Source organism: Hippoglossus hippoglossus, chromosome 17 (genome assembly GCF_009819705.1).
Source record: "Hippoglossus hippoglossus isolate fHipHip1 chromosome 17, fHipHip1.pri, whole genome shotgun sequence".
In the NCBI taxonomy this organism is placed as follows: Eukaryota; Metazoa; Chordata; class Actinopteri; order Pleuronectiformes; family Pleuronectidae; genus Hippoglossus; species Hippoglossus hippoglossus.
In genome coordinates this window covers 14,342,866-14,358,978 of record NC_047167.1, presented here as the reverse complement: position 1 = coordinate 14,358,978, position 16,113 = coordinate 14,342,866, and the positions used below count along the sequence as shown (strand labels likewise).

At 43.4% G+C, this 16,113-nt stretch overlaps 1 protein-coding gene across 11 annotated transcripts in view; it reads right to left on the bottom strand.

The window, feature by feature from the left end:
* Window positions 1-1,269: 1,269 nt before the first annotated feature.
* kmt2cb (lysine (K)-specific methyltransferase 2Cb) overlaps window positions 1,270-16,113 on the bottom strand; it is a 60,283-nt gene continuing 45,439 nt past the window's right edge. For 10 of the 11 annotated variants that reach the window (XM_034612527.1, XM_034612526.1, XM_034612529.1 and 7 more), the window contains 25 exons: window positions 15,686-15,999; window positions 13,971-15,568; window positions 13,774-13,885; window positions 13,507-13,585; window positions 13,353-13,413; window positions 12,991-13,223; window positions 11,904-12,171; window positions 10,516-11,855; window positions 10,109-10,300; window positions 8,997-9,161; window positions 8,777-8,903; window positions 8,470-8,617; window positions 8,139-8,323; window positions 7,883-8,019; window positions 7,458-7,740; window positions 6,840-6,979; window positions 6,032-6,145; window positions 4,821-5,934; window positions 4,595-4,731; window positions 4,322-4,464; window positions 4,021-4,195; window positions 3,786-3,902; window positions 3,624-3,697; window positions 3,251-3,359; window positions 1,270-3,161 (listed from right to left, as the gene is read on the bottom strand). In XM_034612527.1, coding sequence (XP_034468418.1) covers window positions 3,069-3,161; window positions 3,251-3,359; window positions 3,624-3,697; window positions 3,786-3,902; window positions 4,021-4,195; window positions 4,322-4,464; window positions 4,595-4,731; window positions 4,821-5,934; window positions 6,032-6,145; window positions 6,840-6,979; window positions 7,458-7,740; window positions 7,883-8,019; window positions 8,139-8,323; window positions 8,470-8,617; window positions 8,777-8,903; window positions 8,997-9,161; window positions 10,109-10,300; window positions 10,516-11,855; window positions 11,904-12,171; window positions 12,991-13,223; window positions 13,353-13,413; window positions 13,507-13,585; window positions 13,774-13,885; window positions 13,971-15,568; window positions 15,686-15,999 — 7,458 coding nt within the window. In that variant the 3' untranslated portion in view covers window positions 1,270-3,068. The remainder of the gene's footprint in view (window positions 3,162-3,250; window positions 3,360-3,623; window positions 3,698-3,785; window positions 3,903-4,020; window positions 4,196-4,321; window positions 4,465-4,594; window positions 4,732-4,820; window positions 5,935-6,031; window positions 6,146-6,839; window positions 6,980-7,457; window positions 7,741-7,882; window positions 8,020-8,138; window positions 8,324-8,469; window positions 8,618-8,776; window positions 8,904-8,996; window positions 9,162-10,108; window positions 10,301-10,515; window positions 11,856-11,903; window positions 12,172-12,990; window positions 13,224-13,352; window positions 13,414-13,506; window positions 13,586-13,773; window positions 13,886-13,970; window positions 15,569-15,685; window positions 16,000-16,113) is intronic. The other variant, XM_034612530.1, reaches the window with a different exon arrangement.

Here is a 16,113-nt window from a genome sequence, read left to right as displayed (position 1 = left end):
GTCCCCACCCCCCACCCCCCACCTGATGCAGCAGCACTCCCTCCGTCGTTATTTGTTGCGGTTGAACATGAGAGACACGTGTTTTTTTCTACGAGGAAGCTGCGCTGTAAATAAACCACACTGAGCCACTCGTCTGTTCTTCTGCGTCTTTTCTGTCCCTTCATTTCCGCGTGTGGTGGCAGAACAACAGCAGGCAGAGCCCAGGGCACACATCCAGACAAACAAGTTTCTGGAGGGGGAAGCCAAATCTGACAAAACACCAGGCAGGTCTGACGATCACAGAGGCGCCACCGACAGATGTCAGTGCCACACAGATTGTAACTGGAACAAATACAACGTAAACACAGCAACATTATTATGGTGATGATGATGTTTATTATTATTATTATTATTATTATTATTATTAGTAGTAGTAGTAGTAGTAGTGGTGGTGGTAGTAAAGAGCTTGTGTCAAAATACAGGTTACAAAGGAAAAGCAACTAGGCAATACTTAGAAAATATTAACTTAAAATGTAACACTTATATTATGTTAAAAGCTAAAATAGTCTTTTGACAATACTAAGAAAACAATATATATATATATATATATATTTGTGTGTGTGTATGAACATTTGTTAAGAGTTTTTATTTTCAAAGCTTTTTTGAAGAACACAATGAGCTTGAACAAGGAACAATTTTCTAAATATCTTCAATGATGTGTGTCTTTGCTCAAAGCTACAGAGCAAACATTACACTGTAATGACTTAAATGTGCACCTTACAGAATCATACAAATAATTGGCCCCTCTGTGTAAAACATGGCCCCTTTATGGCATCTGATTTAGAAAAATCCTAGATCTGTTCCATATATACACATATATATGTATAGTGTTATTCTTCACCTATGGAATAAAAAATCTAAATGTCAGTTTGAGTTCTTAGAAATTATGATTTCGTTGCATTTTTACTACCATCAGATATTTCATGAGGCAAACAATTAAGCTGCAACTTGCACCAAGGAGGTTAAGTTTTCATGTGCTGTGTGAGTGTTTACAGTTTGGTGTGATTCGATCATGTGGCCTTGGCGGAGGTGGCCTCTACTGTGTGCTATTCTATTTGCTAACAAAAACAATTTGTAGATTAACTTTAAAGAGGACACAAGCCAAAATCGGTGGAAGACATACCTACTCATTTGTCCTGTAAATAAGTGTCCTTGCCTTGCTTGGCTGTGTCTATAAGTTAGAGAGGGATAGATATGTGAACTATCTGATAAACCATTCATACAACATGGTAACATGTAAAATAGTTTATTTTTGTAAATGTTTCTAAATTCAATTCCACAAACTCCATACTCTGTACACTTCAAAAGGCATTTTCAAAAAAAAAAGAAAGAAGGAAAGGAAGAGAGGAAAGAAGGAAGGCAGAAAGGAAAAAGAAAATCTGACTACTTTACACGACCAAGAAAATGTAGCACAAACACACTGGCAGGATGATGTAATATCATACAAGAGAAGAAAAATATCAAGAAACAATTTTGTTACAACCATTCATTGAGAAAATATATACAATTGAGTCTTCGGAAAGTTAAAAAAATACATGCCATATACATTACAAGTTCTAAGACTGTCTCCAAAATTTTACAGTCGACTTGATATTGTGCACGCAAAAACTCTTCCGTTTCTAAGCATGTGACTTGTGAAGTGTCGGTATAAGAAATATTTCTGATTGAGGAGAATGCCATTTCTGTCCAAAAAAAGGTAGAACAAGCCATGGTTCCAAATAAGAGATCCCCCATTCTTTCTGTCACACACCACATCTCGTCTAATTCAAAACACCATTAGACGTTTGCACCTTGTTTTAAAAGTAAAGTAAAAACAGAAACAGATAAATACATGTTGGTGTTCCTATTCGTGTTAAAAAGTTAAAAAGTTTGCCTTTTTGGGTTTCAAAACCTAATTCACAGTTCTTTAAAATCAAACCTGATTAACAGCAAACAGATCACAACGATCTCTCACTATTTGAAGTCATTTTTTTTATTCTTTGATTCTGTAACTGATAGCTCGTTACGTTAGTCAACAAAAATATTTCTTTTTTTGAGTGGTCAAAGTATGTGTAAGTCACAAAACAATACGCTACAATACCTTACTTTTAATACAACAAAAATACTTTGTGAATTATTGTGGTTATATTACAAATTCTGTACAGAATAATCATAATATATACTCTCAAACGGAAATAACGTCCATCTTAAATAAATTTCAATGACAAACAGAAACAATTCAAAAACACCCAAACATCGAGAAGGTTAAGGTAGTATTTGGTCGGTTATTCCTATAGTTTTCTTTATGTACATTTATACAAAAGTAACAGCATGTCTTCTTCAGTCTTCAAAAACAATAGCAATCTAGCCTTCTTCAACTCAATTTCATCATGTTGAGAATAAAATTCATTCACTCAGTAATAAATACAAAACCTCTCATATTCCACACAAATCACATGACAGAGACCTATGATAAAACTGACTCATGGAATCAAGTATTTTAAAAGTTTGTGTGTGTGTGTGTGTGTGTGTGTGTGTTGTTTTTTTTTGTTTATTTTCTTTTTTTAGTGCAAGTTAATATTCCCTTCGCATTATTCATTGCTGTACATTCCTCATTCAGTGATGTCTACATTTAGTCATACGGCATACATTAACAGTATGAAACAAAAGGGCCTGCCCTTAGTAAGCAATAAGGCCGCACCCTGCACAGTGCTTTCTCATTCGCTGGTGGATTCCGCACCCCATGTACACACAGATACATACAGACAGACAGAGGCCTCTCATACAACAGAGCCCCTCACATATGGCACGAGTCACATCCTGCTACTGTGTTTACGATTTCACTTCCTCCACCCGTGTCCCCCCCCCCCGCCCCACCCCATTATCTTAATGAACCGATGCGTAAATTAATGTGTCTCCTCCGAGGGTTCAGGCCTTCTGCTCATTCATAAAATGATTTCAATGTGAAGCCTTTTTTTCTCTCTGTGCAGAGATCACAGCATCCACACACTATAGCAAGGAATGCATTTAGGTTTTGTCAGTTGTTGTCCTCAGTTAATCCACTTCCTGCATTCAGGAGTTCCGCAGTGGCAGGCGATCTTGTGGTGACCCTCCGCGGTGTCAAACTGGTAGTCGAAAGAAAGCTGGCAGACACAGAGAGGGAGAGAGAGACGTCAGTTCTCAGCATCACAGACGGACATTTGGTCTTCTAATGAGACAACGTGACACTCACCTCCTCGCCTTTTTCAACTCTGCGACCGCAGCTGATGATTATTTTGTAACCCCTTTCAAATGTCACCACCTCAGCAACACAGTTCGGAGCACAAGAGTGGTTGATATATCTGATGGGGAAAAAATCAGAGCATGAAATAAGCAGCTATATTTCATTGTACACTTGAAATGATTGGAAACAGTAAAACTTCTATTTTCTGAACTTCAATCAAGTGTTTTAAAAGATCTAGATGTCAAAAGATGTAATCCTTTGTTTATGACACTTGTATTTTCTACCAATATTCAGGCCAGGACATATAAACTGCAATGTTATTTCACAAAAAACATAAATTGATGCATGCACCACAGACGAGGAATATGGAATCCCACTGTACCTTGCAAGCCCCCCAGTTCGAGTGGCATCGACGACATGTTCACTGTCGATGCGGAACATGAACACTTCTCGGTTCTATAAGACAGAATATATTTCATGGTGAAAGTCACGTCAAAGAAAAGGAATTTCAGCTCAACATTTGTTTTTAGCACAGATACGATACCTGAGATCTATAGAGCTTCTCCTTCCTGATGGCAACCTCATTACGGAGGACGGTTCCATTGTACTCGATCATCATAGTTTGTTTTTCAACGTCTCTGGCAGCAAACAGCCCCAGGCCCTGAGAAAACATGACATATGTTGCCATTTATGTTGTCCACCAGAGTCCAGGAGCGTTAGTTTCACTCCATCATAACTAAAACATTAAACTGAATATTTATCATTATTTGAAGACTCACCTGGATGCGGGAGCGGGCCAGATAGACATTGGCTCTCCACTCACTCTTCATCCAGCGGTACTGAGAGGACCTGGGGTGCACTACTGGAGGCTTGCTATGGGGGGCGCCACCTTCTCCTTGGGCCACATTCTGGTTAGACCTGGCGTGGTTGCTGGATACAGCCTGTGCATGTGGCCTTAATTTTGAGGGAAATCATGAAAACAACAATGTAAAATCGAATTTCTTGATATCTTTTTTGAAAATTGTGAAATTGCTGCGAGAGCCTGTGACCACAAATGATTTCAACTTCAACCAAAGGTACCTTATCACCAGAGAAGAGAAGGTGGAGTTTGTCCTCGGCTGGACGCGGGCGCTGCCAGCTGCATTGAACAGGAGAGGCAACTCCACGAGAGGGTTACGTCCGTAGCGGAACGAGTACCTTTCACACGCCTCTACTCCTGGGAGCTGATATACATGAGTAAAATGAGCAAACAATTGGTCACATGCTGAAGTCGGTACAAAATATGGTCTGTACATTTGTTTAAATGGATTTTTTTTTAACAGGGGTGGAAAATCACAAAAAGCAGCTACGAACCGATTCGGTGATCTTGGTGACTGCAGGGACAGTGAGTCCAAACAGGTCCTCTCCTTTCAGGTAAATGGGGAACAGCTTCAAAGTACCTGATTCAGTTCTTTTCTCAGCGACGGGACCCAGAACCTTGTCCCACACTCCTATTTACCATGAGACAAGCACACTTGAGGGTTAGAGACGATGCTCTGAAAGCTGGAACACACATGGATTTGTGTTAGTGAGAACAAACCTTTAGGAGAGGTGTCGGTCAGGACCAGGTCTTGGTAGCCCTGTTCAATGACTCGGATGGTAAACTCTGGCAGCCCCTCTCTGTCTTCAACAGAGCAGATGTAACGGCAACGGTGGCTGCCATGGCGCATGCTCCAGTAAATGCGGCAAGCCTCGTAGCCGTTTGGAAAGATGGCTGTTGTGGAATGGAAAGCTGCCATTTGTAGAGGAGTAAGTTGACCGATTGCCTGCAACACCAGGCTGCCGACTCTAAAGGTGTAGCCTAACTCGGGATGCTGCACCGCAGTGGCAATCTGACGCACCTCATCTCTTTGGACGTAGACACGTCGGAAGACAGCAAAGCAACGCAGCTCATGCTCAAGTGCTTGTCCTGCTGTTCCCCGGGGCCTGTGGGCATGACATAGCATGGTCTTGTCCTTGAAGAAGGTGCACTGAGCTGTCAGAGCACAGGTAAAATGGTAGACATTGGTGCAGCGTAGGCGGTGGCAGCCACTGGTGGCTCCAGTCTGCTGGCAGTAAGCGCAGCGGACGGCTTGACCTCGACGCAGTGCAAGCTCCACGTTGATGAGGGCGCCAGCCTGGGTTTCATACACCTCAGTCGACCACAGGGCACAGTTTAGGTGAACCCATACATCGAGATCGAGATTAAGCAGCCTAGCAGGGCCATCGGTGTGCCCATCTCCAAACTGGTGGCAGAAACAGCAACGTCTGTGGTCCTGCAGAGAAGCAGGGGGACGCAGGGAGGCCCCAAGTTTCTTGAGGAGTTCATCGATCTTATCCTCATCTGGGAGTTGGGAATTCCCTCTCGGTATCACTACCTGGACAGTCCACTTTCTCCAGCGGAGTCCTTTCTGTCTTTTTCCCTGGTTCCAGCAGTCATTGGATCTTGGCCGGGCCTTCAGCTTCACTGTCACTTTAATGGCATCAGACTTAGTGTCAAACTTTGGTGTCTCACCTGCTGTGGGGAAGGGGATAGGGGTAGAAGGGGGAGACTGTTTGGGCTGAAGCTGGGCCAGGCAATGGACATCCAGCGATGACATGTTGTTACTGTACTGGTGCTGAGCTTTAGAAAGGCTCTCCATTTGCTCTGAGATTGGGAGGAGGGACATAGATTCCTGAAAGAAAGGGGAATGACAACAAGCAAAACAAAGTCAGTCATCAAAACTGCATGTTGGATTCGCTGTGGTGTTTGTGTGTTACACTGATACAAACCTTTGTTTCTGTGGCTGATCTAGACTGTAGTGGTGGTGAGGAACAGTAGAGAAGGAAGCAGCTGTGGCTGCAGAACACCAGGTCTTCTTCAGATTTCAAACGGCCTTCAGATTCCTAATGAGACAAATCCATCTAAGTTTCAACAGGCTGAATAAGGAATGAGGAGTTAAATCAAAGCTTGACCAATGTGAACTTCTTAAGCTCAACTGACAGTTAAAGGAAGTTATGAAATAAACATCAAAAGCATACAATATTTAAATAACCAAAATACTCTCAAGACTGGCGTCATAGGATATGCTGTTAAATCCATTTCATATCAATTAGTGGGTTAAACTCTGGCAGGCGGGATTTACATAATCAGAGAAGGCTACACAGGCAGTATTACTGTGGTACAGTGTGTGGGTAAGAGTATATATTGATGTGTGTGTGGCCTCCAGGCTGAAGGGAGATAATATACCCTTTAGGATAAAGGTCTGGGCATGCCGTCATAGCTCATCTAGTCTACCCCCACTGGGAAATCAATAATAAAATGATCCATAGCTGTTTGGCAGAGATGTTTTTTTATGAACTGGGACGATATATATGTACTGCATCAGCATGTTGTATTCTATAGTTTTTTTGAAAAGCTTATAATATAAAACCAAATATTGTTGACTGTCTATTTACTGCTACTGTGATCTTTCGGTAAAAAACTGAGGAGCTGATTTCCCTCACTTCACACTTTAAGCATCCAAGTGCTCTAGTTGAAGGATAGCCGGCCAAATTATTATACCACCCAGCTACACTAATGAGTACTTTGTTTTGTTACCTTCATGTGGGCAGGCATATCTTTGATAGATTTCTGTACTCCATTTCCCAGAACCACCACCTTACAGTGGCAGCACCACTGAGGTTTACAGCTGGGGCTGGCAGGGGTCCTGTGATCAGGTCCTCGAGCTACAGCAGCGCCTGATGCAACAGAAAGGGTTTTTAAAAAAAAAAAACTATATACATTTCAAAATACATTCTGTGGTTGTAAACATGCAAAGGTATCACACTTGAAAATAAAAAACCCAGATAAAAAACTTTATTCTGTCCTGACAACACTCATTAAACCTGTTACGAGAGTTTTGACATCAATAAGCAGGAGTTTGTTTTCTAAACAACTTAATTTCATTGAGAGAATCCATGAAATCAATTATGATGCCTCTCAGCACCTGGTCAATAAGCAGCCCTCAGCCATATGCAAAACATTAAGCAATTTGCAAAAACTATGAAGAAAGATAATCTCTCCCATGGATGTTTACAGGGAAACAATTACATTTGAAGATTGTGTTGGTGAAGTCGTTATGTTGGCTTTAAATCAGACATGACATTTCTAATTAAAGGCTGTATTGCAGTACGTGAATCACAGATGCTCCTGTTTCATTTAAGTTTAATCCCTCACCTGGGCTGTTGGGATGGAAGCGGAAATGATGAGCCTGCTGCTGTTGCATCATCCCCTGCACTCCACCGGGTCTTATCATCTGCCCAGGCCGCCCGTGAAGCCCACCATTGTCTCCCTGTCCATGGTAGAGCATGGGAGGCCGCTGCTCCATGCCATGGGGCCCCGCCCTTGCACCGCTGAGCATAGATAGCGGCCCCCTGTCTGGGGTGCTGCTGACCTCATAGCTGCTGGGAATCTTTACACACAGTAGGTCTGAAATGGCTGCCACTACACCTGTGATGTTCTGAGGAAACAAACAAAAACAAAGTGATTATGTATTATCATTAACCCTCTGAAAATGGACGGCCCGCAGGCGGCGCCCTCTCCCCCTGGGAAAGACTGTTGATTGTTCATATTCTCGGGAGATCATATTAAACTTTTCTTACCTCAGCTGCAGCTGGTCTCAAAGTGATAGCTACAGACACCAGTCTTTGTTTGGAATCATTAGACACGGGGCCAAAGGAGGAGCCGAAGAACATTGCAGACGGCTCAATCTTGATATCTTGCAGTTTGACCTCTGACCCTTGAAGAGACAAAAGGATGAAATTCATTAAAAAAATTGCCAAACTGTTAAGGCATACACAAACACAACCAATGAATTACGATTTGCTTTTTAATCATGGTGGAGTTGTGTATATTTACCTTTCCCATCAGGTGCAGGAAGCATGGGGAGGACAGGAGACAGGCAGGGGGATGGTGGCTCTTCCTTTACCAGAGAAAGGTCTGGGTAGCGACTGATCTCCATGCCAAACACACTCTCAGGAGAGGAAGATGGAACAAAACTGTCAGGCGTGTCCCGGTCCTTACAAGGCTCCTGTCCTCTGTTACTATTAATATTTTGGGGAGGAAAACAAAACAGTTAACCACGATGCAGCCAAAATCGATCATCACAACATCATACAGGATTAAACATCGATAAAAATCTTATTGGATCTTTAGTTCTTCGAAAGAATGAATTTGATTTATTCGTTACCTGAGCTCCTCCTGGTTGTTATGTGGAGGGGTGGGGAGTGAGGCTGGAACATCCACAGTTTTGGGGCCCTGGGCAATGGCCCTGGCTAGTAGATCTTCTTCAGTCTTAAATGGGACATGTAGTGGCTTTGGGACCAGGCCTTTGGACACTAAATGAAACAGAAGCACAATGTCAGTGTGAATATGCACACACACACAAGGCTTGCCTGTTAAGATGGAGATACATCTGCATTCAGTTTTTCTGAACCAGTTGTATAATGTGTGACAGTGGAAAAAATGTCACCCTGTCACAGAAAATGTTTTATTACCCATGGCAGCAGCTTTGCTCGCCAGTTCTTCTGTTGTGGCAAATCCGTTGATCATTTTCTGTCGATTTACGGGAGGAGGGGTGGGAGGAAGAGATGCCGGTGGTGTTGGGGGATTACTCAGGTTACTCTGCGATGGGAATCAAAACCAGCACAATGTCAGCTGAAATCAACTTCACACAAACCACTCTGTTTAAACCTAGCAAAGTAAGCAGGTACGCACCTTGTAGGCCAGTTGGGAGTAATAGTCAGAGACACCATCGAGTGAAGCGCTGCCAAAAGTACCAGCTAAGAGGTTTTCTCCATTGAGCTGGCCGCTGCCATAGGGAGCGAAGTGGGCAAAGTTGACCCCAATCAAGGGCTCCATGAGGGGCAGCAGGGAGAGCTGCTGTGTCAAGAGAAATAAATACAACAAGAGGAAGAGATAAGTGTAAAATCAGATATAGAGTGCCACAGATGTTCTAGCACAAAGGAAACACCAAACAAAATAGAATAGAAAATAAAAACAAAAGTAACAAAATCAAGATATAGCATCTACCTTATTTCTGATCAACCTGGCATTAATAATCTTTGATTATGTCTTAGAAAATAATAGCTTTTCTCCAGACAGTCATATTTAGATGACTAGCAAGCATATTTCATTTACTTATTTCTCCTTTACTAAAATTAAGTCATAAAGCCACTAGTAAACTTTGTCTATTTAAGTTTTTATCAAAAAAGAACCAAAATAAACAGTAGATGTGCATTTTGTATGAATGTTATTGTATTCGTACATGACTTTCATGTCCTGTAAAATTTTCATTAAAAGTAGCCTCAGCTGAACCCAGGGCTGATTGAATTATCCCTAAAAATGGCCTTTAGTTTGGATAAATATCAGAGGAAAAAAGAAAAGAAGAAAGGATCATCAAAGTTTGTAAGATCTGGTCCAGTTATCTTTTTCTCTGCAAACTTCAGAACCAGGCAAGTGAATGGTGGCAGTTATCTCTCCTTTCATCAAAACCAATGTCACCAGTACTGTGAGAATGTACTAATAGTACATGTTCATTAAATTGTTGCTAAACTGTGTTAAATGTGAAGATGAGATTATACCATTGTACATTTTTAATAAGCAATTTAGTTTCATCAATTTTGAGTCGTAATTCAATTACTGAGGGATGTGCAATATAACTTGAAAAAATATGAGCTAATATGTGTGTGTACAATTGTAAACAAGTAGTCTACCTAATAACAGTCAAGTGATGCTATGTTGATAGACAATTTCCCACTGTGGCAGTAATTAATACTGTAAACGTCAGCATAAATAATTGTATGAGAGGAAGATCAAATTAGTCTTACTTGTTTGATTTGGGTAATTACAGAGTCGGGGCCAGAGTGCATCAGTTGCCTCTCATCTCCATCCTTCTTCCTCTTCTTGTAGCGAGAGGCAGGTTTCTCTCCTCCTTTTGGTGCTCTCTTGTTCCTCCCTTTCTTTTTCTCCTGTTCAGGGAGCAGAGGTCCCGGAAAGTCAGGGGTGCCGTCTGAGTACGCCTACAGACGATAAAAAGATGTCATTGTATAAAAATTCATGAACAAACTTCAAATGACATTATGACGTTGAGTTAGATTTTTTCACACATTACTATGACTCAATCGAAAACTAATGCCAATTTAACTATAATGTACCACCCAACTGAATCACAGACCTTCTATAACTTTTCATCCCCTCAGCGCTCTTTAAAGGTATGACTAACAGAAAGACTGACCCCATTGCTGTCCATGGAGCATTGTCTCAGCAGTGCTTTGCAGTCCGCAGGGTCGTCCTCCTCTGACCTCTGTTGGGGCAATCCATGTGGAGGTGTGCTCTTGTTCTTCAGAAGGTGCTTCAGCAGTTCATTACCAGCCTCACCCTTGTTTGGACTTTGCCCTGCAGGGAAGGGAGATGTGCTCCCTTTACTACCCTCCTCCTTCACAGAGCTCATTTCTGAGCCGATGGGCCCGTGACAGTCGCTGGCATCAGTCTGCTCCAGCTTTATGTTGTTAAGGATCCGGTCATGCTCCAGTGCCTGTGTCCTTGCTGCGTCTGATGAGAGACCAGGTTGTCCAGACTGTCCTCCAGAAAGCTGTCTTTCCAGCTCTGAGTGACTGGGGGTGGAAGATCCCAGTAATGGGGACCTTGACAAGTCCTGGTCTCCAAAGAGATGGGTGTTTCTGGTTGGAGTTGAGGAGGTGTCTGAGACACACGGTGTAAGAGGAGCTGTTAGGTCAGAGTGTGGAGTTGAAGGTGTCTTGACTGAATCTGCGTCATCGTCTTTCTTCTTTTTGCGGCTCCTCTTCTTTTTCCCTTTCTCGTCTGGGATGATGTTGGAGTAGAGCTGGATAAGAGACTGACCTGAGCCTGGGAAGTTAGATGGTAGAGGTGTAGCAGAGTCGAATGGCAGACTATCACCTGGCATCTGAAGCATCATTCCTGGGCCACTGAACTGACGAGGCCTTGGCTGACCCTGGTGGAAGTTGGGAGCTTGTAGGGCAATATTATCAGGCCCAAAACCATGTCCCATATCCCCGGGCATCATTCCATTGCCCATCATGGCCCTTCTTTCACCTTGCATGAAGGTTCCAGGTGGTGAGCCCATTCCAGGCTGAGTGCCCTGCTGCTGGGGAAACACTGGTCCGAGAGGCTGTTGTTGTAGAGGGAGCCTCTGAGGCTGCATGAAGTCTTGTGGCAGCTCTGCATTAAAAAATGGCATCTGAGAAAGCGGTGCCATGTTTCCATCTGGTCCCATCATCCCTTGCTGCTCCATTTCCATACGATGTTTCAGGGCTCTCTGTCGTTCAACTTCCTGCATGAGCTGTACCCGCTGTCTCTCCTGCTGCTCCCTAAGCCTCTCTCTCCTTTCCCGCTCCTGGAAGCCTTCGCTGAATGGGTTGTTGTCATCAAACTTCAAACCGCCCCCCTGGATGGGTTTTACACCACCTGGTGGAGCTGGTGCTGCTTGGGGCTCCACAGGCATTTGTGAGTGCTGAGGCATGTTACCCATTGGCATCTGATGAGGCTGGCCTGGATTTGCTACAGGTACCTGGGGGGGCATTATTGGGGGCATGCCTGGTCCACCCATAGGCATGGGAGGACCAGGCATTATTGGGGGCATGCCTGGTCCACCCATAGGCATGGGAGCACCTGGATGCCAGCCAGGCGGTGGGTTGGGCATACGTGGAGGTGCATTTGTCTGGCTGGGATGAGGTGGCATCTGCATCATGGGGTTCATAGGAGGCTGAACTATTGGTGGTCCACTAGCGACCATGCCTGCAGGACCTGGCATCGAGTGCATCCCAGGCATTATGGGTGTCATATTGTTTTGCTGGTGTTTCACTCTGTACTCCTCGATAAGTTCAGCATGCTCCTTCTGCTGCTTGCGGATCTGGAATAAAACACATAACACATTAACATAATCTGTGACCGAGGTTCTTAAATTAGGTTTTGCTTGAAAGCTGTTTCATCACATTTACAAGACAAACTTATGAGGACAGGTTCACCCAAGGTAGAAATAAGTAAATCATTTTGCTTTCAAATAGAAGCTGAAGAATTTAACTTTAGAGCCACATTAAGAAATTACAAAGCTTTTGGGTCAAAGAAGGTTGACGGGTGAAATAGAGTTTTTGCTTTAAAGTCTGTTTGTTTGGAGCATGAATAAGTAAAAATATTTACATTCAAGGCCTTTTAAAAGAAATCCACAAAACTAACGGTAAAAAATGAACTATCAACAGAAGTGTTATTCTCATAAATCGTATGTGTTGATCCCACCTTCATCTCACCCATAGTCTAATGACTGTGTTACTGCAATATATCTTGCCGTTAGAAAATCTGATATTCTTATGTCACTTTGTGTGTGAGATTCATATAATTTGGTGAAATGATACGGATTACATTTTTGATCATATACAAATATAGATTATTAAAATAAGGTTTGTTTCTTCCATGTTTTCTTCTGCTACACCTGATTTTAACACCACATAGCCCATACTGGGGTTTAAAGAAGCCTGGTGTTTGCTCCTATGTGAGGGGAACTACATCTTGCAGGAAGCCATATTTGACGTACAGGCTGTAATTTTCTAATCCTTACTTAAAGATGAACCCTCATCATCGGAGGAATAAGGACGATGTTTTGGGTGGCCATTGTGTGGAATAGTTAACGCTGTGACATAATTCAATGGAGGAGCTTGACAGGCTGAGCATTTACCTGCTCCAGTTGCTTCTGCACTACACCCTGCTGCTCTGTGACGTGTTTGAGCTGCTCAGCATCCTCCTCAGGGAACTCCCTCCCTGCCTTCTTAGCTGTTCTCTGCTTAGCAGACAGGGCTTTCTTAGACTTTCTGTGAGCACCGATCTTCTCTTCCAGAAACTTCTGCTGCATTTGAAGTAGTTGCTGAGTCTCCTGGAGCCACTCCTCGTACTGAGCCCTCTGAGCATTGTCTGAAAGGAGAAAACATCTCTTTTGTTAGCAATCTGGGAAGCATTAAAAAAAACACATTAACTTTGCTATTCTTGACAAACCCTCCAACTCAAAAGTTGAAAAGGCAAATAAATCTTAACAGGACTTACTGACGAATCCTGGTCCAAAGTTTGGAGGACTCTGTCTTACTACTGGTGTCAATTTCCCATCCTGAAAGCGAGGTTGGAAAGTATGTTGTTTTTATAATTGCAACTTTTATATCTTACATTACATAACATCTAAGAAAAACAAAACATTAATTACCTGTCCAACAGCTTGTGGAGGAGGTGGTGGTGGTGGTGGTGCACTTTCAGGAGAAGGTGGAACAGGAACAGGAGGAAATCTGTAATACAGCAATACCATAGTAACACTATTTAATTAAATATACCACAGCAGTAATTCTTCAATCCTTCATACAGCTACACAAAATATACAAGCGGCTGGGTTGTTAAGTTGGTATTGCCATTGCTTTAAACCAGTCTTCCATTTTCATTTTCTTTATAGCATTGAAATTTTAAGTGATCTCTTTACCTGCTCATGGCCATCGGGGTCATCCCCATGTTGTTTTGAACCATGACTTTGTTGATGCCTTTCAGGGCAACCATTTTGGCTTTCATGATGGGATCAGTGATGGCATCAAAATCTGTAATGATAATCAGAAATAATCACAAAAAGAGCAATATCTCAATCTGTGCTGACACATTGAAGTTCTGGCCTAAATCATTTACCAATGTTAGGGAAGAAGGAGTCACTGGAACGCTGTCGTATCATGGCTTGCATCTGCCTCTGCTGCTGCTGCTCCTGCCTCTCCTGGTCTAGGAGGTCCTGCAACAGGAGTGGCTGCTCCTCTAGCAGAAGAGGACGATGTAGCTGGCCGTGCTGATCCATTTCCTGGCTCAACATTGCCTGCTGGGCCGGAGTCAGGCCGCTCTGGTCCACTCCAGGGGATAGCCCCACCTGGTGCTCTGCTCCAAAGCCAGTCAAAGAAGCTTCTGCAGTGGTGTCGTCGGATATTGTTTGACTCATTGCAAGTCCTGAGGTATGCTGAGAGTCAGTGACTTGGTTCTGCTGGGGTATGAGGTTACCTCCATGACTGACAGATTCACCGATTGGATTTAATGACTGCTCCTCAGGCTGCTGCTTAATGAGTAAACTAGAAAGGACTGGGGTGGAGTCAGAGAGCACTCCCTGCTGGTTTGAGGTTAAGGTGTTTCCAGCAGCTTGCTGGTCTACCACCTCAGGTGCTTTCTGACAGTCTTTGACCTCCATTTTAATTTCTTTCCCAGGTGCTAAAGAAGCAGAGTCCTGACTCCCAGGGGCTTCCAGCTTGATGTCAGCTAAGGAGTGCTCACCAAAGGTCTCTGACTTTGCCATTCCAGATGCTGAACTAGACGAAGCCTCAGTTTCAGTGCTCAAACTTTTGTTGTTGTCTATGGTGTCAGCATTATCATCCATAGGATCGCTGAGATCCAGTTCATCGTTAAACATGTCTTTCTTGATGTCATCTAGGTCAGGGTCTGTATAAGCAATGATGTCAAATTTCCCAGATGTTAGGAAGTCATCAAGGTGTAGGTCATTAGTCTCCAGGTCGAGGTCTTTACCATCTTCAGGATCCAAATTTAGGTTTTCTAAGTCAGCATCCACTAAATCTTTCACCTCTACGTCCTCAAGATCTTTGACCGCAGATTCCTCTGTATCCAGTTTCTCCATCACAGCTTCACTGCTGGCCATATGGATAGTCTCAGTCTGCCCAGCAGGGGGTGCAGACAGGGTCATTGATGCAGCCATGTTCTGAGTCTCATTTGAAGCAGGCTGGCTCATGGATCTCATCAAAAGAGTCTGTTTGAGTGTGTTAATTCCTGACATTTGTGCTTGATGATGAAGATTGTCCATGCTGGCAGACATCTGTAGATGACCAGTCTGAAAGTTCATGGGGTCTACCATCCTGGACCCCTGATTTAATGAGAACCTTGAATCAGGGGCTCCCTGAAAGCCTGCTGGCCTTAGAACCTGCATGTTGGGATCGATGTTGCTGCCTTGCATGGCACCTGGTGGAAATGGCATGCGTGACCTGTTTTCTGCTGCTCTGTGTCGCAACTCAATGAAAGGCTGGCCCATTATGTTGTGCTGCTGCACTGGCATACCCCGTGGTGGGAAGTGTTGTGGTAGCCCCATGTGGTTGCCTCCCATGCTGTTTGCCATTTCTGCAGATATGGAGCGTCTCATTTGAGGAGGGACATCCTGCATTGGGTGTTGTCCCCGGGGAAAGAACTCTTGGGGTCCATGTGGTCCATGTGGTCCAAGAACCCCAGGTGGATATGCAAACCTGGAACAGGACAAAAAACAAAAGAGAAAGATTTTTAGATTTATACATTTCTGAGTTATCTATAAATGAGCATTTAAGCACAAAGTGAAATAAAAACAACAACATTGTAACACAAACCTTGGTCCCTGGTGTCTCATATTAGGATCCCGAGGATGTGGGCCCCGAGGCATTTGTCCCTCATTAGGGAAAGAGACACGCTGATCCCCTGGAAAAGGTCCAGGAAATCTCATTGGCCCTCTCATGGGTCCTTGTCCAGGATAAGGTGGAGGAGGTCGGTTGAACATTTCCCCCTGCTGCCCAGGGACCTCCTGAGGCCAGGGTCGTGGCGTTCCTGGAGTTATGCTACCAGCAGGGTCCTGAGGGCCCCTCTCCTGTCGAATCGCACTCCTCTGTTGCTGCTGCTTTAGGATTAGTTCTCTAATTCGTTGTCTCTGCAAAACATAACAAGTGAAGATATATTTAAGCCTTTTTCAACACAAAGTTAACTCGCAATGTACACAATATTTTATTTTAACTATGTATTTCAACTATATTTTAACTGCTCA